The sequence below is a fragment of the Dryas octopetala genome, chromosome 8 (genome assembly GCF_963921425.1).
Source record: "Dryas octopetala chromosome 8, drDryOcto1.1, whole genome shotgun sequence".
NCBI classification, from domain to species: domain Eukaryota; kingdom Viridiplantae; phylum Streptophyta; class Magnoliopsida; order Rosales; family Rosaceae; genus Dryas; species Dryas octopetala.
In genome coordinates, this window is record NC_141373.1 from 17,887,567 (window position 1) to 17,910,437 (window position 22,871).

The 22,871-nt window shown below is 38.6% G+C and overlaps 2 protein-coding genes across 4 annotated transcripts; one reads left to right on the plus strand and one right to left on the minus strand.

Moving 5' to 3' along the window:
* Window positions 1-1,266: 1,266 nt before the first annotated feature.
* Window positions 1,267-7,005, minus strand: LOC147277723 (tubby-like F-box protein 8). Of its 3 annotated transcripts, none has more exons than XM_086254529.1 (6): window positions 6,800-7,005; window positions 6,260-6,354; window positions 5,244-5,704; window positions 4,948-5,035; window positions 2,975-3,107; window positions 1,267-2,368 (listed from the first exon to the last, which is right to left on the minus strand). In XM_086254529.1, the coding sequence occupies exons 3-6, from the start codon at window positions 5,589-5,591 to the stop codon at window positions 1,657-1,659; spliced, it is 1,281 nt and encodes a 426-aa protein (XP_086110655.1). In that variant the 5' UTR covers window positions 5,592-5,704; window positions 6,260-6,354; window positions 6,800-7,005; the 3' UTR covers window positions 1,267-1,656. The 3 variants fall into 3 exon arrangements, with proteins under 3 accessions (XP_086110655.1, XP_086110656.1, XP_086110657.1); XM_086254530.1 differs by having other exon boundaries at window positions 6,179-6,354; XM_086254531.1 differs by lacking the exon at window positions 6,260-6,354.
* Window positions 7,006-17,061: 10,056 nt separating this feature from the next.
* Window positions 17,062-17,980, plus strand: LOC147277724 (uncharacterized). The gene is given in 2 exon segments (XM_086255703.1): window positions 17,062-17,442; window positions 17,444-17,980. Coding segments are annotated over 2 exon segments (918 nt in total).
* The last annotated feature ends 4,891 nt before the right edge of the window (window positions 17,981-22,871 follow it).

A 22,871-nucleotide genomic window follows, 5' to 3' on the forward strand; every position in this document is an offset into this window, starting at 1 on the left:
TCGCAGGTGGTAAAGTGAGATTCATGTAATACTTTAGGTGGCACGATAATAATTAAGCTTTTATTGGAGCCTATTGTGCTGATACACTTTAAAGGCTTTACATTTGGGGAGCTTAAAAACCATTCTTGAAGAACCATACCAAGAATATGAGAAACACACCAAGGAGAGCATTTGAGTTCATCAAGAAGAGGAATGAAGGTACCCAAGGTGTGTGCATCTTGGATCTTGAATCAAAGAAGGGATTCAAAAATGAACACTCTACCTTTATTCATAAGGGATTAATACAATTTTGCTCCTTAGACTATTACTTTTGTATCAGTTTACTCCCTAAATTTTTAATTTAGAAATTAAGGACTCTGACTTTTTCAATTTTGTCAATTGAGGTTTTTCCGTCAATTTACACATTTTCCATCTAAATCTTTGAATAATGTAAGATCTAAATGGAAGAGACCATTTGCCCTCAAAGATTTGGATGAAAAATGTGTAAATTGACGGAATAACCTCAATTGGCGAAATTGAAAAAGTCAGGGTCCTTAATTTTTCAAATTAGAAGTTTGGAAAGCAAACTGATACATGTATAATAGTCTGGGGAGTAAAATAGCATTAATCCCTTATTCATAATTATGTCTTGAGTTTTTTTTTGTGTCCCAACCACTAAGAGATAATGGGATTAAAGAAGAAAAATTCAATTTTTTTTGCCTTATAGGGTTTAATAGTCCGTTGTAGTTTAATTGACAAAATTAAAAAGTTAAGTACTTTAATTTTTTAAATTAGAAGTCTGTGGAGAAAATTGATACAAGTACAATAATCTGAAAAGCAGAATGACAATTATCTCTAAATATAAATTGTCAAAATTAAAAGAGAGTGAATCAGAGAGGACCCGCTCCTACTTTAATGTTAGATAAATGCTCACAAACCATTGAAGCTACAGTCCTCACTTTGCAGACTACGTTATTTACATCTATACAATGTGCTCTTTCCTTTTTTTTTTCATTATCATTAACATAAAAAATTATAAGGTATAACCGATATACTGCCACGTAATATAACCAATCCGATATGTAAGAGTATTATTAAAAATGTATTTATATTAATAAAATATAATATTAATAACATTCACTCATATTATAACACAGACTGATTATACCATGTATCAATATATCGATTATACAGGATAATTCCTCCATTAACATCCTTACTTATAAAAATTGTTTCTAAGTTTGAAAAATTTACTCATACCTTATATATATATATATATATATATAAATCTTAATAACTGTATTTAGAGATCTTATGCTTGGCACATTATCAATCTCAGTGAAATTGGTATGACAGAACCAATAATATCTCTCATCTGGATCCCTTTCGGCATAATAATCTCTCATCTCATCCCCTCATCCCAGCGTGAGTCTACCAAGTCTGGACTGTTCATTTCAATGCATAAAATAGAGCAAAAGTCTTGACAAAAGGGAGACAAATTCGAAATAAAACAATTAAAAAAACGAGGTAGGGACGCTCCTCCAGTGTGCACTGTTCTCGTTCTGCACTTTCAGTCTACTATGAGTTGTAACCGTGACTTCATACAACAACCACAATCTATAGTAAAAGCCTAGAAAAGATGGCACAGACTACACTTTCTATTTGTTGTCATAATCTCTATTCACATGCTAATTTGGTGTCAAAGCTGCTCAAGCAGATAGCAAAGGCCTGAAATGCAGACAACGGATACCGGTAATCCATAGTAAACATATCCTTGCCAACTTTACCAAACTGAAGTATGATCTTGTCGTGGTCAGATTGGGTTGGCTGTGGTGGTTGTGAAGGTGTTGGTGCACCAGCAGCGGACTGTGTTGCAGCTATCAGCTGAAAGTTTTTGACAGAAGCAACTGTTACCCTTCCACGGAAGTTTAGGCACCAACACTGCAACTGTTCATGCCATCTTGGTGCCTTGTTCCGAAGAATCAATGGTCTCTCCTTTCCCTCATCTTCATAACGAGACCCGGCAATATCAGAGAATCGAGAACTGCTAAACTCAGTTGAATTATCAATTGATTTTGAAAAGGAAATGCTCCGGAATGAGTCTTCAAGGGAGCGTTGGAGAAGCTCAGGCTGGCCAGGGACACTGCCACCAGGCTCCAGGGATGAGACAGGGATTGAATGCATGGTGCAGTGCATCCTGCGTGGCCCCCTAGTGCCAAGCACATTTAATTCGTATGTCACCTGGGCGATATTGTAGCTTCCAGTAGGGACCTTGGGAGAAACCTTTTTAGAGTAAAACCTACGGCTTCGGCTGGGTGGGGAAAGCTGAGCACTGTTGTATGGAGGCTGGGTATCATAAATAATGAATTTGGTGCCTAGAAAATTAGACCTAAAAGAAAGAAAAAAAATGAAAGATACAAAATTAGTATAAAGAAAAAACCAGATGGAAACTATTTTTGGGCCCCTCAATAACCAAAATCATAGGGGAATAATATCTTATAACAACTTGATCAATATATTGTGCATCAATAAATTGATCAGCATGGACTGCCAAAAAGTCAAGAAACTTGTCTACTAGATAAGTAATAAATAAATGTTCCAACAATTAATGCAATATAGAAGCAATACATCAAAAAAAAATTAAAAAAAATCATCAAAATATCAATGCATCTATGAGAACTTAGGAGCACCAACTTTGGACAGCATGCAAAGTGGCAGACAAAGATGGTTCAGCTGAAATAGCAAAGATTACATATATCTACTATACTATTCCAGAAAAGGTAAAATTAATTTAGTCTAGAATCTAGATCCCTCATTTGTGCGCAATAAATTTAAAATATGGCCAATTTTGCAGCTACAGTTTCATACCAAAGTTTCAAAGAATGGCACATTTTTTAAGCTCTTAAGTTGCATACATTGTTGTCTTTTCTGGAGTTGCTGATAGATGAATTTCAGCACAGAATAGAACAGCTTAAGAAAGTGGAACAAAACCCACCTCAGTTTCCCAATGTAAGTGTTGCTTGATCTTGATATGTTATCCGCATCCATGGAGATCACATACTCTGTGCAGGTCGTTCTCCGCGTTCGCTTAGCAGACAGAAGAAATTTCCCATTTTCAACAAGCAAAGCTGCAAAGGCATGGCATTGATCAACATGACACCGTAAAATAGAATCACCAGCAGTAAAGCAATCACAAGGAAAAATGTTTGCTGAAAAGTGAAAAAAAAAAAATTTACTACAAGAAATGTTCCATAAAGTTCAAGGTCCAGTTATTACTATACAACCCCTTTATTATATAACTTTATTTTAATTAGTTTGTGCCACTTGTGGCAATTAATGTAAATACTACAAAATTGGGAACCCTTCTCTTTTTGTAACTAAAAAGGTAAAAAGAAATGCTACCACCTTAGCATTAAGCTAAATGCGAGCAGAGATGGCTGATAAAATATTCCTAGTAAATCACTTGCAAGTTGCAATTATATGAGCAAACACATTGAATTGTAAACAGCAAAAATTAACCACAGGTCCCAATACAGGACAGTATGGCTGACACAGTCACAAAACCAAATAAGCACTTCTCAAGTCAGGTCTATCCCACTGTGGTGGGCATTGAGGACATAGATGCACTAGACATCAGCAAGTAGGGGCTGAATGCACAAGTAAATGAGTTGCAAGAAGATAGAAATGAAAATACACAGCATGAGAAGAGATGGTTGATATTAAGTTGACATAGTTCAACAATGAGTTGTTTGGCATCTATGGAGAACTCAAGAAAGATATCAAGTCGACTCCGCTGGCCTACAAAATGGGTACATCAGGCAGTATCCACAAGATATATTGTTAGCTTTACATACACTGTTGGTGCAGTTTGTAACAGCTTAAGATTTTGAGGTCAAGTAGTTATCTCACGTGGTATTGGAGCTTAGGTCCTGATTTTGAAACCTCCAATCTTCATTTCCTACTTCTTTGTTTATTTAAAAGTTGTAAGGTGGGGTTGCACCTATATGTTTCTCTATGTCTATATTTATTTGCCTCTCTCTACATGTAGGTGCAGGACGACATGATGAGACTTTCTGTGAGGAAGAGTGTCAGCTTGACATACATTGTTAGTCAGTCCATTTCCTAACAACTTAAGTTTTTGGGGTCCAATGATTGTCCAATATGAACAATAATCAGTTTGCTAAACAGATATTTTAAGATATTGGATCAAGTTAAATCCATTAAAGCTAGAATTCTACAATTCCGCACAACCCTGCACTCTACTATCAATCATTCCAAAAATGGAATGTCAGTTTTAAAAAGCAAGAGATAAATTAGCACAATTATTAGTTTAAAAAATAAGCATTCAGTGTCTAATAACACCAAGAAGATTATGCATATGCTAGAACATGGGAAAAGAAAATCAAAAGCAGAGATGGCACTAGATGTCACATAAAAGAGACCAGTCCTAAACAAAACTTTGCTAGTGCCTAGATTAAGCATGCACTGCCAGAAGGATGCTCTTAATGATAGAAAGTTCCAATAATGTTCCATATGGGCATTGCATATATAAAATTGGTTTAAATAGGGAGTGAGAAATCACAACGAATACAACAGAGTGATTAGTATTATTTGCAAATTAGGATCCACAGGATTCATGCCAGATTCTGATAAACATGAGGTATACTCATCAAAGGTAAGAGTTATTTAAGTACCAATTAACTAGAAAAGAAACTCTTAGTTTTGGCATAAAGCACAAAATTTAATATCCATGACCTTTGTGAAACTGTTTTATTAGGACAGTAGACTCAGTACAATGCATGAGCAGCTATTCACAATAATATTACACAACATATTTTCTTGTAAGTTGATACTTTGAAAAGGATTTTGTAGTAATTTGATCATAAATATATTTAAAATCCCAAACAATCACAGAACATGAAATGTCACATTGAACTCGATAAAATTCTAGTCTAGAGAGAACTTTACCAGGGCTAAGGCAAAGGAAAAGGTGGTAAGTTAAATTAGATTTGTCCCTCTTGATAAAGCACTGGATCATATTATCCCGAGATCCTGGCTGTAAAAGACAGTGATTTCAACAATGTGTCAGCTACCCAGCTATCAAAACTATCCTTTTTTAAGAAAGAATCTAAGTACATATATACTGATACAAATAACTTAAAACAGAAAAAACAGGTACTGATATTAAGAGATAAACATTTAGGCATTTTTCTTTTTCACTAAGTGTATCTCATAAGCAAGTCAATACCCCATGATGCTCTCACCTGCTTTAGGGAGACTGGGAAGGTAATCTTCCCAGAGAATTCAGGACTCTTGACAATTTCTTTGCACATTTCCCTCCATGACCTGCATACAGCAGCACAAGCGACAACATGCTTGCGAGCAGGCCATGTACTCTCACTAGCCTCCAATCTTTTGATTACATCACGCAGTAGTTCAGGTGGAAGGCTAGCCCAACGGCTGTTCTGGATTACCAGAGGTTGGTCATGCAGCTCATGGACTGAGCCATGTGATTTCCCCCTGTGATGGCCAGGCAGTCTTACCTCAAAACTCCGTCTTGATAAGCTTCCAAACCCATCCCTTACATCACGAACTATACTGCGAAACGACATTTACTATGGTGTGCCAATAGCCCCAGATGTTATATATATCTTCAATACAGAAGCATAAACAATATTCCCCTTTTAAGTTAGGATGACCAGAAAACTATTAAGAGCGGGTTCAGCTGCAAAATCAACCAAACTTGATTCAAAATTACTGCTACAATGCTTAAAAACCAAGAAAGAAAAAAGGAAGAAGAATGATTGAGAAAAGCACAAAGCAAAAAAGAGAGATTCTCATTAAAGAAAGTCTCAGTCTCACACATGGACTTAAAGCAGCCTAAAGTACCAGACTTTAATCAGATACATCTTTTGGCGGGTTTTAAAGCTGATCTTGTACAACGCACACTACAATTAATTCAAACCCAAATTTCTGTTTGGCTCAGTCTGATCCAGATGAAAACCTTAGAAAAGAAAACCCACATAGAAAATGAAATCTAAAATATTTTTAAAGAAAGAAAGAAATAGTAAACCCTATTCCAATTTTTTTTTTTTTTTTTTTAAAGAAACCTATTCCAAATATAGACAGCATAAATTATGAACCCACAAGATAACTCCAATCTGAATAAAAAATAAGTTGTAAACTCATCTTGGCCTACCAATTTAACTGCTCAAATCCTTAAAACTTTTAGAGTCTGTTTAATAAGTGAAGGAGAGAGAAAGGGACCAAACTAAATTACATTTCCAAAAGACTGTCTGAGAACATTGCTTCACGAGTAAGGTTCTCAGAGATCAGTGAACAACTTGCAACGATCAAAGCCTTCTGGTAGAATTCCTGTAAATATAAATACTGCAATTTTAGAAATGCGGAAAAAAGTAATAAATTTAGTCCACAAAAACAGTTAAGGTAAAAACCACAACAACATTATTATTATTTTTTTTCCAATCGCTAATAATAAAAAATAGATGAAACAAAGTCACATAAGAAGAAATAAATAAATCGTGATATCCGTATTTACTAAAAAAACCCAAAAAATTCTTGCACAAAAAAAAATGAACCAAAGACTAAAATCCATGAAATTATGCAAAATTAGTGTGGAACACACTTCAAAATGTGGAGCTTCAAAACCCTTGCAGGAAAAACGATCTAAAATTCAGATAATATCCATAGAGGATTTACATTCCAACTAAAGAAAACCCATAAAATGTTTCAAGAATCGGAGTTACCGGACTTTCTAAGACCCTTTTGGAACAGAAAAGTAAGAACCCAGAAAACAAACCTTGACAACCAACAATCAGAGAAACGAAACCAGGTGGGCCTGCAAATTCTTCCCCAGAAACAAACAGAAAAAGGAAAGTCCAGGAATTTGAAACTGACGAGACTCAGTACTGCGATCTAAACACCACAGATACCATAAGATCAGAACCAGCTCACCATCTTCTGCTCTCTCCCTCTCTCTCTCTCTCTCTCTGACCCGGACTTCAACTCTTTATTCAATCCAGTTCACGAACTAATAGCTTTATTAACTTAACCCACATTATTTAATTTATCTTTTTTGTCTTAATTTATTTAATTTCACCCACTTGAACCGAACCGAAAGTACCATTATGTCCTTGACGGTTGACTTTTCCGTTTCAGATCAACTCCCTGTGTTTCCGTTAGCCAGCTAACGGGCAGTGGCGTATTTAGTGGGCGAGGCACGAACCAAAACCCCCTTGTTTGAGCTCCGCGTAGTATAGCATCCACCGCTTACGATATCCCGTACTTTTTAGCTTTTACTTATAAGATTTTCCTAGTGCTTCTCATTGTACCCCATTATGGTGTGGACGCAATAGACTTATTGGTCTGGACCGTTGATTTTGTGGAATTTCTCAGGATTTGGGTTGGTTTGTGCATGTGGAAAAGATTATAACATTAGCACGCTGTCATGATTGAAGCCTGTTGGGTAGTGAAATGACAATTCTACCTCTGTTAGATTAGAGTATGTCAATGGTGTTCCTAGTTGCTTGGAGCGTACTAGGAAGCTGCACTGCTGCAGCTCCTGACACGTGTTTATTGTTATCAGCTGAGTAGGGTTGCTGACCACGTCAGCAAACCCATTATCTTGAGTATATCTTCATCTTTGTTGCCTTTTTTTTTGGCCTGATGGAAGACTTAGAGCTAGTTGACATAATCTCAAACTCCAAGTTTATTCAAAAAAAAAAAAAAAGTTTTGTAATGATCCGATCTAAATTTCACTATAAATTTAAATTTTTACTTAACTTTAGTTTTTAAAAGGCTTTAAAGGAAGTTCAGTTGTGCCCCCTTAAAATTTTTTACTAAATTACTTTGGAAGTTTTTGAGAATTTATTTAACGTTTCCACCGAAATTAATTTAACGTTATTTAAAGTTTATTGGGTTTAAAATGATTCGTTTTAAATTGTGAGATCCTGTATTTTTCAAGATTTATTTTGAAAAGTATTTTAAATATTTTAGAAATTTATTTGAGAAATAAAAGATTTTAGATTAAGTTTTAAATTTTATTTTTAAATTAGTTGGACCCAAAGATTGACTTTTGATTTCGAGTTTGGGCTTATTGGGAAGGTCTCGAGTTCACGAGCGAATAGACGCGATGTAAATCGGAGTTACGGTTTAAAAGTTACGAACGAACAAAGTCTGAGGGCACTTTAGACTTGTTGGCATTCTAGAGATTGCTCTAGAAAGATGCATTTAATTTTTTAAAAAATTCTGACTTCTCTCTCTCCTCACTAACGCGCAGACACACCTCCTGTGATACCCGAAAAAAAAAAAAAATATTTGGAGCGAATTTTTTTTTCGCGGTATTACTTGACCATGGTTGACTTGTAGGTCAAACCACCATTTCTATTTCAGTTGTAAACGTGACTCGTAGTACTTTTGCTTATAGTTGGAACTACCCTTGTCCTTGTTACTGTTAATTTCTTTTTATTTTATTTTGTTGCTCGTGCCTTGCTAGTGAGACAAGGATTAATGGTAGTAACCTTGGAGGGACAATGTAGTAATTTCACACTCGAACTCTTAGACCCGAACTTAAGGGCGTGACACGTGGTAAGAGGGGCCGGCTTCCCATTTCTTAGGAAGCCCATTTAATTTTTCCCTTAAACCTAATTATTTATTTTGGACCCTAGTACATAAATCCAAGCCCAACTAATTTCCTTTGGCATGAAAAATTAAAACCAGCTGGGCTCTTTAATTAAAGATGGTTAGCCTAGGCCCAAAACCCAATCAGCAGCCCACCTAGCCTCTAAGACAGCCACAAACACGTTATTTAAATTCTGATGGCTGTTAGTTTTGGAAACCCAACCAGCCATCATTTGTAAACTCATGTACGCAACCCTTTCACCTTCCTCTTTTCCTTTTTGTCTGTGTACTCTTCTCTCTCTGCATTTTTCTCTCTTTCCATTTCCTCTGTAGCCAAACAGTCTTGTAACCACAGAACCAAACCTTAGACAGCATTCTCGAGTTCACTGGGTGAGGAACTTTTTAAGCCGAGAAAGAAAAGTCGAAGGCCATCGTCTCTGAGTTACATGAATAGAAGAGGTGATGACTGATTTTGGGTAGTTTTTCCTTTTGCATGTTACCTCCTTACGTTTCAATAGCCCTTCAGATTCTTTCTCTGAAGTTAGAAATTTCACCAAGGCCTTGAACTAACTTTGATACCTTCATTTGTGTTTTGGGGCTGCTGGACTTTTGTTACACTCAAGGAGAGCGCGCAGCAACTGGTTGAGGAAGGTTTGGATTTCTCAATCCTCTTTTCATTTCTGACTTCGTTCCCAAAAACCTTTCATTTTGTTGATCAAGCCCAGAACTTGGTCATTCTCAAGCTGATCACTAATATGTGTTGTATTTTGTGAATGTATGTGCGATCCGAGAGTAGGTCTGTTTTTCTTGGTAAGTTCCTACCCTTATTTGTGAGTCAAGTTTCTCTTTTTACTTGTTTAGACTGATAGGCTGTTAAGGGTTTCATCCTTGTGAGACCCGGAAATTTTCAAATTTATTTTGTGATTTTTCCGTATTTTCAAAAAAATTTTATAGAATTTATTTGTTAGAAAATCTATTTTTTTTTTCACCTTGAGCTTTAATTTGTTTGACCAATTTTGACTAGGGTTTTGACCCAAGTTAGAACTTTAAAAGGTAGTACTTTTACTCACGAACCCAACGGTGCAAGTCTCGTATTATTCCGAGTCCGGGAGATTATTTTATGAATTTCCTAAATTTTCTTAGTTTGTGGAGCTTGAAATTTTCGAAATTTTTCTAAAGGGTAAATTGGTAATTTGACCTCATAGTTAATTAGTACTAGTCGATACGAGTCCGTAGTATTTTTCGGGATATTTTTCTGAGTCCCGAGCTATTTTTAATTAATTTTTGAAGTTGGGGAATATATAAAAAAGAAAAATAAAATAGGAAATCACCAGATCGCGCCACGTGGCACGATCTGGGCCGTCCATCGCTGCATGACAGCAAGATCTGATGGCTGCATGTGCAGCCAAGTGTTAGTGCACATGCCACGTGTCACTTCCTCATTGGCCCATTTTGTGACGGTTGACTTGAGTCAACCCAGTCAACTCGGATGAGTCAACCGAGTTGACTCACTCACTCTCCCTATAAATAGCAGCGCACCCCCCAGCTCATCCCTCACATTTCAGCCGCACGCTTCCCAAGAGAGAGCTTCTCTCTCCTCTCTCCTCCTTTCTCTCTTTTCTTCAATCTTGTTTTGAGTTTATCTTGAGTTCTGGAGCTCCGATCGACGATCTGATTTCACCTACGCGATCGTGGCGACGAGCTCTTCAATTCTAGTAATGTGAAGGCTATGTTTTGGTGAAGTTTTAAAAAAATCATTTCTGAGCTCCATAGGTAATTTCTTGATCCCCGTCGAATTTCTGCTAAAATTTTGTTAAATTAATCTCTTGTTAATTAGGCTATTTTAATCTTATTACTTAGCAAGTCTAGTAGTACCGAGACTCTGCTCGTGGGAAGTCTTCAACAGGTATACCCTTAACCCAGCTTATTTAATCTGCAGTTATTTAAGTTGTGGTTATAGACGAAACGCCGTTTAACTGTTGTTATCAAATGAACTTAATAAATATTGAGGCCATATCAGTGGTAACTAAATAACGTGATGACTAAGGTCAGTCCATGAGCATACAGGCGTTGGGTACTGAGACAGAGCTCCCTCAGTTTCCCCATGCACTGACCTGGTCACGTTGTAGGTTCATATCTGATCAACCTCCTCGACAATAAATTAAAATAGATATAGAAACCACACGGTCTGACATGACTGTTTGCCTCGGGGTGCAAGGTCATATCGGATTAAGAATTCAGAGAAGCCTAGCAGTTACGCTAGTGCCAAACCTCTGAATTATACCTGGTCTTAACAGACAAGGTCATCGATTTACGTGAAGACCGTTTTTAACACCAGTTGTTGTCAAACTAGGAACTCCAGTTACCTAAAAGAGATCGTTGCGACGTGGCAAATTGTGATTTGTACTCGAAAACAGGCAAAAGCTTTGGACGCTAGATAGGGGGACAACACACTCTGACTAGTGGATTTCTTGCATGTACTATATAATAAATACTGTATGATAAAGATGCATGTTTTTGATTGGCATATCTGCTTGGTTTTATGATGATGAGAATGATGACTGTTATGCATATTCTCGTGAGATTGTTATTGTGTTTGACTTGAGAGTGAAAGGTCCCTTACGGTAGACCCTGGGTTTCGATCCCCAAAACCTCATGAGGGGTTGTACGGACGGACTGGTCGATTGTCCTTCTTGGGAGGCCAGTCTAGGCGGTATAACCATGAAATGGCCACTTTCGCTACCCTGTCCCAGTCAAATGACTGCAGGACTTTGTTATGCTTTTGTGAGAGGGTAGTTAGCCCTAACGGCTGGTCAACAGGTATGATTCTGAACTTGGGCTCGGAAAACTGTATTTTGAAAATTGTATGAGCATGCTACTCGTTTTACAAAGCTTGACAACTGGTTTGTGTTGTGCATTTGATTTTAAATTATCTCAAACTATTTTTCAAACCTAGCAGGGAGTTCTCTGAGGGGGAGCAATGAACGTATGTGATGCTCACCCCTACATTGTTGTTTTTCTCCCTCTCAGGTGCTGCGCGTGTGGACTTTGACGGCCTCGATTAAGGGGGTGGTGGTGCGGTCTCGAGCTTGTCAACTCCTGTGTTCCTGTTTAGTCAGTATATTTCCTTGGGCAGGTCCTTGGTGTCCTTTTACTATTTTTATATACCCTTGGTCATATCTTGTATATGCACTGAGTCCTTGGGTTGTCTACTTTTGAATTATCGAGTCTATATAAACAGTTTCTTTGAAGTTACTCTAAACAATAGTAGCTCCGAGGGTTGGTTTAATTATGAATTAATTATTTCTGAATAAACTTTCCGCTGCAAACTCAAGCACTCTGATCCAACCCATTTTTACTAAACCAAAAAGCTTAACCTATTTTGTGGATATTTGGGATTATAACACCGGGGGATTGGTTGTTGTAGTCTCTGGTATTCTCAAGATAGGTGCCTCTGTTACGTACCTGGGTTTCGGGGCGTGACAATCCTTGATACATGCAAGATCAGAAAAGGGATTTGGTGCACTTGCATGCGGGTTTGAGGGTACTGTCTCGTGAAACCAAGCTGTGCTTTGGGGTAAGAAGTTCTAAACTTATTTGTGAACCTTGTGAATCTGTCTTGGTGTTGCTTTGGGTGTGTTGGTCTGCTTGGTTTGGCAAAGGAGTCAAGAGTTTTGAGTTTTCTGTCAAAAACCTTATTTTTCTGGTTTTCGTAATTCCTGACCCCGAGTTACTATTTTTAAAAACTGTACTGTTTGAAAAAGTATTTCGACCTGATTTTTGGTATGCATAAACTAGACATCCTAACGGTCATTTAGAGACCAAGAACACCTCAATCGGACCTCTGACGAATTAGTTATGAATTTTCTAAGCTGACCCTGAATTTCTGAAACCTGACAGCAACGATTTCCTTTTTACTAGTCTAAGTTTTTGAGTCTCTCTTATGTTCTAGTGGTTTTAACCTAAAATGAGGTTGATGGGATGATGTTATACCTGTTTGATTGGTTTTCTTATATTAGATCATGCGGTTTGAGGTTTTAAGACATTAGTCACTCCACCTTTGAATTTGGAGGATGAGCATTGCTCCCAAATCATAGGCTGGATTGATTGGCAAAACTGTATTGATCCACAACTCCAAACCACTTGATAATTTTTGGGAGTGACCCTCTGCATGTCTAAAATCATCCCACCAATTTTCAAAACTTTTGGACTGTTACTTATTTTTTTTAAAATCCGAGACTACACCCTGCTCCAGTGATCCTATTTGCTGGTAGTCAGCTACCTTCTAATTATTTCCTTTTAAAACTCATCCATTTGACCACCTGAGTTATTTACATAATTATAAATTTGTTTTAAAGTCCACCTAGCATTCATTTAAATGTTTTCACTCTTTGGATTATTCATTTGGTGTCCAGGACAATCTTAACTTGCCAAAAAAGTGCGTTAACTCGGTAAAACCCTATTCTTGAACTTGGTTGTGACTTGGTGTGTTTTGTGTACTGTTGCAGGGGCCTTGTTAGTTTCTGAAGAGCTTTGGAGTTTGGGGGCAGCTACTAGAGAAGGTAGGGGGACTTGCCCAAGTTAATTTTCTAGAAACTAACAATTGGAGAGTCTTGCTTGTGCTTGTGCATGATTGGTTGTGTATGTACATTGTAATTGTAACACTTGCATCTATGGTGGTTAATTGTTGTGAAATCTGGAACTTACAGGCTTAGTACTTGCTTAATTGCTATTTGCAAACTCTAGTTAAACTATAGGATTCATAAATGGTTAGATTAAAGGCCTAAACGCCTAGGGAAAATTATGTGCTATTTGATGATTAAAAGAAATAGAATTATCGGATTAGAGTCACTCTAAAAATTAAAGGTGATTTATCCTTATTTGCTCTGCAACCGGCCAGCTTGATTAATGAATCATTCCTCATAATTTAACTAAATTAAAAATGGTAACGAGGCTTATAAATCCCCTTTGAACTACTTGTGTGACTTATATTTCAGTATGTGAAGAACCTTGTATCATTTCTATGATTAATGGCTACTGATGAGAACCCTTAACTATGTAATGGTTTTGGGTTGATAATGTCGTTATACGTTGAACACTGAAATTGATATTGAGCATGTGCATTCCTACATGGACTTGATTTTGGCATAGGTTGATGCTAGTGGATTATGCATTCATGCATCATAATTATTCTCATTGAGTATTTGTGAAACTAATGAGAATTCAATGTTTGGACACCTAGTCTTAGAACGAGGGGTTGCGTGAGCGACCTTGGGTTTCGATTCCCTAAACCACAGTGGAAAACCCAGTGAGCAGTCGGCCCCCTGGTCAGCTCCCAGGTTCGGTCAGAACGTACTGGGATAGTACGGACCGCGTGGATACATTTGATTTGGTAGTATACTGGGTTTGTGACCGTGGAGGTACCACGGGTCGTGAAGGCCGTTCTTATCACTAATTTGCGGCATGAGGGTAGGCCGGGTAGTGATGGTACTGCGGTATAGGCTATGGTGGTCCACTGTTATTTAACAGGTAGTGATATGTGCTTTTGTGGATTGGTAAAGGTACGCGTGCATAAGATATTTATTGCATGTATCTCTGACATTTTTGCCATGTAAGTACAAAATGACATGCCTTACATGATGAACTTGACATAGCATGTTATCTCGTGATTTATTACGCTTTTGTACGAATTGTGATTTATGGTGTAGAGCCCTGTTTGGGTATGGTTGTTTTTAAACGACTTGCTTGTTAAGTAAGATAAAACTTGAGATTGTGTAGACACATTTTTGGGTCGGGTGAGCCGAGCAAAGGATCCGGTGGTTTGGTGATGCTCACCCCTACATAGATTTTGCAGGTTCGGAATTATGGTGATACTAGTGGAGATATCTGATGACAAGACACCGCCTACTTCGACGACAATTGGATATTCGAGTTCTAGCAGTTCCCTCATGAGCGAGTGAGTACCGGACCAATGTCTTAGACTCTTGTACTTATCCTTTGTTTGTCTTTGGCTCATTAGTGTTACAAATGTTTGGCTTACTTGAGGTTTATCTATTGCAAGACTATTCTCGGGGGTGTGTCGGGTTAACCCCGGATTACTTGACTTGTAATTTGGCTATCTGACCTAGGTCGACCAAGTTACTTAGATCCTGAATCTTACCTAAAGTAATTGGGAATAATTAACTCGGGCCTAATATTAAAAAAAAAAAAATTAGAAACACACCTTCCGACGAGCTCACTATTTAGTGGACGTTCCGCTAGTTAACTCTGCCTACCTATTTAGTATATATATGGGTAGAATTGTAAACTTAAGGCTTGTGCTTCTCAGTTAATGTGAGTTTGAGCCGTCGGGGGTAACGGTCAAGTTCATGTTAATTGAGGAGTACGCTGGCTGCCACGAGCTCAATTTCCCTAGGCCTGGAAGTGGGGCGTGACACACCCCCCCCCCCCCCCGAGTTCTCTTTTCTCTCATTTCCCTCCCCTTCACGCCAAGAGCTTTCTCCAGCAAGTGTGTGGCCGTCCGGCCATGGATAGGGGCGTGACCACCCACCCCGAGCTCGCCTCCTTCCCCTCTTTCTCCCCATGGCCGTTGTTCCCCCAGAAACCCACAACCCAGCCAAAGTCTAATTCAAGCCTCCGGTGGTGATTTGCCGTTTCCGGCAGAGTTGGGTTGTCGGACCACCCATGTCTTCTTCCTCTTGACGTTCTAAGCACAATGGTGTGCTCAGATTTTTCATCCGATCAACCATGGCATCGGTTCGAAGAAACAAACCTACGGCTGTTCTGGCGATTCTTCCGGCGACTCCAGCAGCTATTAGCTGTGACCTAGGTATCGAAATCGATCCTCTCTCTATTTTCTACATGTTTGTGCATTTGGATTGGACTGGAAATTGATATATGAGAATCCTATATTTTGGAACCAACGGCCACCGCGAGTTCGTCGTGTGTGGTGGCCAGTTTGGACTTCCTTACTTGATTTTTGTCCCCTTTCGACTCAAATGATATTTGTGAAATGAAATTTGAGTGTTAGAACTCGGGTTAGCTGCTGTTTGTGTGGGTTTTGGTTTGGGCAGCCACTGTGCGTGGCGGCTGTTTTTCAGCCATGTTGTCATATATGTGATGGAAATAATTAGTACACGTTGTTATTGTGGGCAGGTTGCAAAGAAACTGATCGAGTGTTGAATTTCAATTTCAATGCAAAACCGACCCCGTATCGATTATCGAATAAGCTCTCAAAAGAGGTATAAGCTGGTTTTGTATGTTTGGTTTAAGTTGAGTTGATAAGTTGAGATTAATTATGAAAATTGAGTATAGGACCTCGGTTACGCTACGAGGGTAGGTTGGTCGTTTTAGCTTCTCAATTAAAATTCATATACTTAATCCTCGATTATTAAAGTGAGTGGCACTCTTGTGTTATGTCATTGGAGGCTCGTCTTTGTCACACCCCAATCCTGAATAAAATATAATATCTCGGAGTAAAGTGTGACAAGTTGGTATCAGAGCTTATAAGTTTGAGAAATGGGATTAATTTGGTAGGATTATATTTCATCTACGATTTAAAAGGTAAAGGTAGAAGAAATAATATATGTATGCATATGATTGATTTTTGTTTGCTGGTTGCATTCAATTATTTGTTTATGTTCTACTAATCCTGTGGACAAATTAATTATATTGACAGTATGGAAGTAATTGAAGGAATGGATAGATGGGGGGGTTATCGCATTGGTCATGAGGGGATAGCTCCTCTTAACCAAGCGGTATACGATGAAGCAGTCAATCAGGATGCTCATAACTTTCTGATTAATGAGATTAGAGATATCTTGATTTTGTTTCCTCACCTTGCACCGGAATCTCAAAGGGAAATGGTTCGACACAGTGTAAGAGGACAGGCTCGGGCTTTAGTTGAGGCATTAGAGTTGGCTATGGATGATGAGATTTATGAAATTTCCCGTGAGATAGCAGTATCACAAAATTTACATGCAGAACAACAGGTTATGGAAGCAATACGTATAGCAGCAGTGGCACCTATGTCAGAGATTTCTACAGAGTTAGCTTGTGGCGAGCCCCACACACCCCCACCACCAGTCACAGATGATAGTTCCGACGACGAGTAGGATGGAGAGCACTAGAACTTAACTTAAAGATGACCGTATTTAAGGGGGTTGATTTTGGCAACTAGAAATATTTTGGGGAATGTTTTGGAAATATTTTGACTTAGACACTAGGATAATGAAAATGGATGGTAGGAGTTGTAAAAGATGACAAAGTAAAAAAAAAAAAAAAAACAATATACTGGATGTCTAACTATGATATTAAATGTTTGTTTAATCATTTTGTTGTATGGTTATAGATTATATATATATTTGCGGTAGGGTAAATAAGTTTGGAAATTATTTTATCTTTGTAGAAATGCTAACTAGTATTAACTCTTATTCTATTAAGATGGCCGGAGGAGTAGAGGATGCGAACCACGTGTTGAATGAAAAGGATGGAGTAATCGCCGCTATTCAAAACATGGCAAATGCGATTCGTGAAAGCAACCAAGGACGCCACAAAGAAGATGAAGTGGAACGAGTCATGCGAATTCAAGCAGAATTTCGAAAATCTCAACTCCATGTCTTTAAGGGTATACTAGATCCAATAGTAGCAGAAGAATGGTTACGTCAAATCAAGAGAAGTATGATTAATCAGAGGGTACCAGAAGGACTACGAGTGACTATTGCCAGTTCTTATCTTGAGGGACATGCATATCATTGGTGGGAATCAATTCAAGTGATGCAAGACACAGAAAATATGACCTGACAAGAGTTTGAGAGGATTTTCCTTGGAAAAATATTTTCCTGGAGTTATACGAGAAGCAAAAGCATGTGAATTCATGTACCTTCTCCAAAAGGAAATGACTGTGGTCCAGTATCAAGCCAAATTTGAAGAACTATCACGTTTTGCGCTTTACATGATACCTGATGATGCTACAAAAGCAAAAAGGTTTGAGGAAGGTCTTCGACCTGCAATCAAAGAAAAAGTGGATATCCTTAAATTAACTCGTTATGCAGATGTCGTAGATCGAGCACTTATAGCTGAACGAAGTACTCCAAAGGTAAGGAAAAATTGGATTCATAAGAATGCAAGTGAAGGACCAAGCAGCAAGCGCCCAAGGTTTGGACCTTCTCAACTTCCGCCACCAAGATCAAATATGGTAAACCGAGACTCGATAATTTGCTACCACTGCGGGCAAGCTGAGCATTCCCAACGATTCTGTCCACAATTGCAAACATACCAGGCTCCTCACGCACCTCAATTCCAGTACCGTACTCCGTACCCGCCACAACAGAACCAATGGAGGCCACCAATGGTACAATAGCCACCACGTCCCGGAAGGCAACCCACTCAAATAAGACCTAAACCTCCACCCGGTATAAAATGTTCTGAACAACCTGCCCAGGCAAGAGTGGATGCTATGGGAGCAAAGGCGGAATCAACAGAATCAGAGATAGTGAAAGGTACATTCCTAGTATTTAATTCTTAGGCTAAAATATTGTTTGACTCTGGCGCTACACATTCTTTCATCTCAAAGTCATTTGCATCCATCCTTGGGTTAGAATCTGAATTCATGAAATTTCCACTGAAAGTTGGGTCTCTGTTAGGAGGTGCTAGAAAAATCGATAGAATATGTAAAACTTGCATGATAGAAATAGCTGGTCATAAAGTATATTTTGATTTGATAATAATGGACATGTCGGAGTACGATATCATCCTTGGAATGGATTGCCTCACACAATACCAAGTTATTATCAACTGTAGGAGAAAAATGGTAACAGTAAGTACATCGGATGAACAAACATTTAAATTTTTCGGGGATAGGGAAACTCACCATCCTAGATTAACTGTTAACTTAAAAGATGATGACTTTATGAGCTTAATCGCTAACCTCAAGATCGAAAAAGAAGATGGCCCGTGATTGAATTCATCCCAGTGGTGCGAGAATACGAAGATGTATTTCCTGATGATTTGCCCGGATTACCCCTAAAAGAGAAATAGAGTTCACCATAGAAGTTTATCCAGGCACATCACCTATCTTCATACCTCCACATCGAATGGCACCAACAGAGCTTAAGGAGTTGAAGACTCAACTTCAGGAATTGCAAGAAAAAAGGTTTATTCATCCCAGCACATCACCATGGGGTGTACCAGCTCTTTTCGTGAAGAAGAAAGACGGATCTCTCAGGATGTGTATCGACTACTGCCAACTGAATAGAGTCACGATTAATAACAAATACCTACTGCCTCGGATCGACGATTTATTTGATCAACTGAGAGGATCTTGATTATTTTCCAAGATAGACCTTTGATCTGGATACCACCAACTTCGTATCAAAGAGGTAGATGTACCAAAGACAGTCTTCCAAACTCGATACGGGCATTACGAATTCTTGGTGATGCCATTCGGTTTAACGAACGCACCAACAGCTTTCATGGATATGATGAACCGAATTTTCCGACCTTACCTGGATCGGTTCATGATTGTATTCATCGATGACATTCTTGTCTATTCCTCATCTAAAGAAGAGCATGAACAACACTTGCATTACGTCTTACAAATGCTAAGAGAACACAAGTTATATGCCAAGTTTAGCAAATGTGAGTTTTGGCTAACAGAGGTAAAATTTTTAGGGCATGTAATTTCTAAAGAAGGTATATCAGTAGATTCTTCCAAAGTTGATGCAGTGTTGAAATGGAATCAACCGAAAAATGTTACTGAAATACGAAGTTTCCTTGGGCTAGCCGGCTACTACAGAAGATTTATAAAAGATTTCTCCCGACTAGCTGCCCCAATGACAAAGTTGACATGTAAGGGGGCAAAGTTCGAGTGGAACGAGGAGTGCGAGAATTCATTCCAGGAACTGAAAATGCGATTAACCACTGCTCCTGTACTAATCATTCATGAGCGAGATGTAGGCTATGTAGTATACACTGATGCTTCCTTACAAGGATTAGAAGGTGTCTTAATGCAATCTGACAAGGTCGTAGCCTATACCTCCTGACAACTAAAGTCACATGAAAAGAATTATCCTGCACATGATTTGGAACTTGCAGCAATTATTCATGCATTGAAGGTATGACGATATTACTTATATGGCGAACGTTTTGAACTCTATTCCGATCACAAAAGTTTGAAGTATCTTTTCTCTCAAAAGGAGCTTAACTTGAGACAACGAAGATGGATGAAGTATTTAGAAGACTATGATTTTGGACTACATTATCACATAGGAAAAACTAACGTAATCGCAGACGCATTGAGTAGAAAATCTCAAGGAACGGTGGGAAGCTTACTGATTCAGAAGTGGAAGGTTGTAGATGACAGGACCGCCCCCGGATTCCACCCTGAAACCCGGAGAGGTCCTGCGGGAATCCAAATTCAAGGAAAATCCTACCGAAAATTCGGCAGAACCTTCCCTGAAAATGGACTAAGCCAGAAATTCAAACCTGTTAAAAAGCACTTCTAACAGCAACCACCTCTACCACAACCAAAATAGGGTCTCAGACCCAACAATTTTAAAGAAAAACCATCTAAGAATTTTAAGTGTGATCATCAGAGCCACTATCCTAATACAAGGGATATTTTTACAAGAATATTGATTGGCGCCTACACGGTCCAACTTGAGAGATGGATGTAACTGCCTCGACGTGTTTGGCTCGACCTCCACCAAAGCTACTACCTGGGGGACAATTTAAGACAAAACAAGAAACGGTGAGATAGGCTCAGTGAGTGGACAGTTAAATGGAGATGAAGTCAAGTCTAAATATTTTTAACTCTAAAACCTCACGTCGCTCTTTGAAATCCCCCAGTTTTAAAACAATTTCACAAGTCTTAAAAATGTTACAAAACTCATGAAAAACAATTAATACTCTCAAGCTGTAAAATTATTAAAATATCTGAAATAAAATAAAATGCCTTAATGAAACTGTCGTTTAAAACGTTTACTGGTGGAATATATTTTCTCAAAACACTTCACAACTGAAAACTCACGCCACACTAGTACCCGGGAAACTGCTGGTCATACACTGCCGAGTCATCTCTAGGCAAGTGCAGAGCAAATATACACCTGTGCTGGTCATACACCGCCGAGTCATCTCTAGGCGAGTGCAGAGCAATTATGTACCTGTGCTGGTCATACACCGCCGAGTCATCTCTAGGCTAGTGCAGAGCAATATTTACCTGCTGAATGGGGTACTAATATGACGGTTTTAAACTGCTCATTTATCTTCATAAAATTCGTAACTCAAATCAATATTTCCAATTCAAGACTCATGATAACCAAATAATAAAATCATAATTTAAGAAAACACTTCCAAATCACAGATCCAATTCAACCTCTATTATCTCTCAAACAAATTCAATAACCACATAAATAAATCATGAATTTAGAAAAGCATTTGCAAAATAAACTCCACTCACAGTGAGAAAATCTAATGTCGATCCTCCGCCGAATCGTCGCGAACCCCGATCGTGTCGCCTATAACACAACGATAAAATATGAAATTGGTCTCGACTCCAATACGTTTAATTTTGTGTGTGTTAATTCTAATGTCTCGCTAAACTCACGCTCGAGTAACGGTTATAAATCATCTTCCTCAAAACTATACGCTCTCTAACCTATTCCTAACCATCTCGAAACTTCCCGGCTCACACCAGCATCAACCACACCCAAACTCCTAATTTCTTCAAGTTTCTCATTAGGGTCGACACTTAGAGGTTTACTAGTGGATAAATTTATCCAAAACCACTCCAAAAATTTCCACAAAACTCAGCCATTCATAGCAAATCCGAACTGGGTTCCAACCCCTGAAATCAAACTTCTCAATGTCCAAAATCCTCCAAATTAACTCTGATTTTTGATGCTAAACATAGAACAACCTTCCTAAGAGTGAAAATTATCCAAAACACAACAAGATTAACCCATAATCTCTACATACAAAGGGGAACCCGAAATCACTACAAATCCAAATTTTCAATTTCTGAATACTTGAAATTAACCATTAAAAATACAGGGGAAATAAAGCCTAAGATGGGGGAGAGAAAACCCACCTAAAATCAATTCGAACGGAGGCCAGAGGTGGCCGAAATCGCTGAAGAGAAGGGTGGCGGCTGGATGGCTTTCTGGCGAGTTTTTCCGATGTGCAGGGGAGCTGGGTTGGGCTGGAGGAAGGCCGGAGCTGAGCTGGTCGGCGTCGGGGGAGGCTCGCCGGAGCCTTAGGTCGCCGAAAAAGTGATCGGACGTGGCTAGGTGGCTGAGGCAGGTGCGTGCAGCGGTGGGTTGCAGGCTGTGTGTTGTGGCCCTCGTCGAAGTGGTGGCTGGCTGGCGAAGGGGGCTGGTCTGGGGGGTTGGCGCCGACTCGCCGGTGGTCTTGGGGCGTCGGGAAGGTGGCCGGAGCTGCTGCGCTGGTGAGAGAAAGGGAGGGGAGTGGTGAGTGAGCTCGGGGAGAGAGAGGGAGAAGTGAGGGAGTGCGGGAGAGAGAGAGAGAGATAAAGAAGAGAGAGAAGCCACTAGAAATTTCTAGAGAGAGAGAGAAAAATCAGAAATTTTTTCTGATTTTGGGTATTTAAACCCACTTTTATAAATTTACAAAATTGCCCCTCACTTCACATGTCCGTATCTTCCAAACCGTAACTCGGATTGGCGCGTGCCGCGTGTCTATGAAATCGTGAGTTCGAAACCTATCTAACGGACCCAAAGTCAAAATCAAAAGCCCTTTTATTTTAAAAGTCAAATTTTGGTCAAGCTCAAATTAAAACAAAAATAAATAAATCAAAACTTTAAATCAAAACCCTTTTTGTTTTCCGAATAATCCCAAAATCTTTAAAATACATTTCAACATCCTTTAAAACTTCTTAAAACCATAATTGAACAAAATTTAAATTTAAATTTTCTAGTGAAAATTTGGGTCGGGTCGTTACAGTAGAAGCCATTCGTGAATATGATCTATACGTTGACGCCAATAACAATGATACTTATCTTTGTAATTTAATTGCTCAGCCCAGCTTAAAGAAAAAAAGTTATTGAAAAGCAACAAGAAGATGCATTCTGCAAAACCATATATGAAAAGCTCGCAGCAGAAGATGAAAATGAAGGACACAAATAAACAATAGTTTTCTAACAGACATTAATCGTCTTTACCGAGTAACTATTTAGTCAAATTATGATATCCAATTATGAGATATATAGTAGGGTCTCACACACCCAACAACAAGA

Excerpts from the sequence above, each read along its gene's own strand:
- LOC147277723 (XM_086254531.1), bottom strand. The coding sequence starts at position 5,591 with ATGTCGTTTCGCAGTATAGTTCGTGATGTAAGGGATGGGTTTGGAAGC. Across the intron at positions 5,036-5,243 it reads TCCCAGTCTCCCTAAAGCAG|CCAGGATCTCGGGATAATAT; the intron begins GTGAGAGCATCA and ends TGTCTTTTACAG. Across the intron at positions 2,369-2,974 it reads ACTTACATTGGGAAACTGAG|GTCTAATTTTCTAGGCACCA; the intron begins GTGGGTTTTGTT and ends TCTTTCTTTTAG.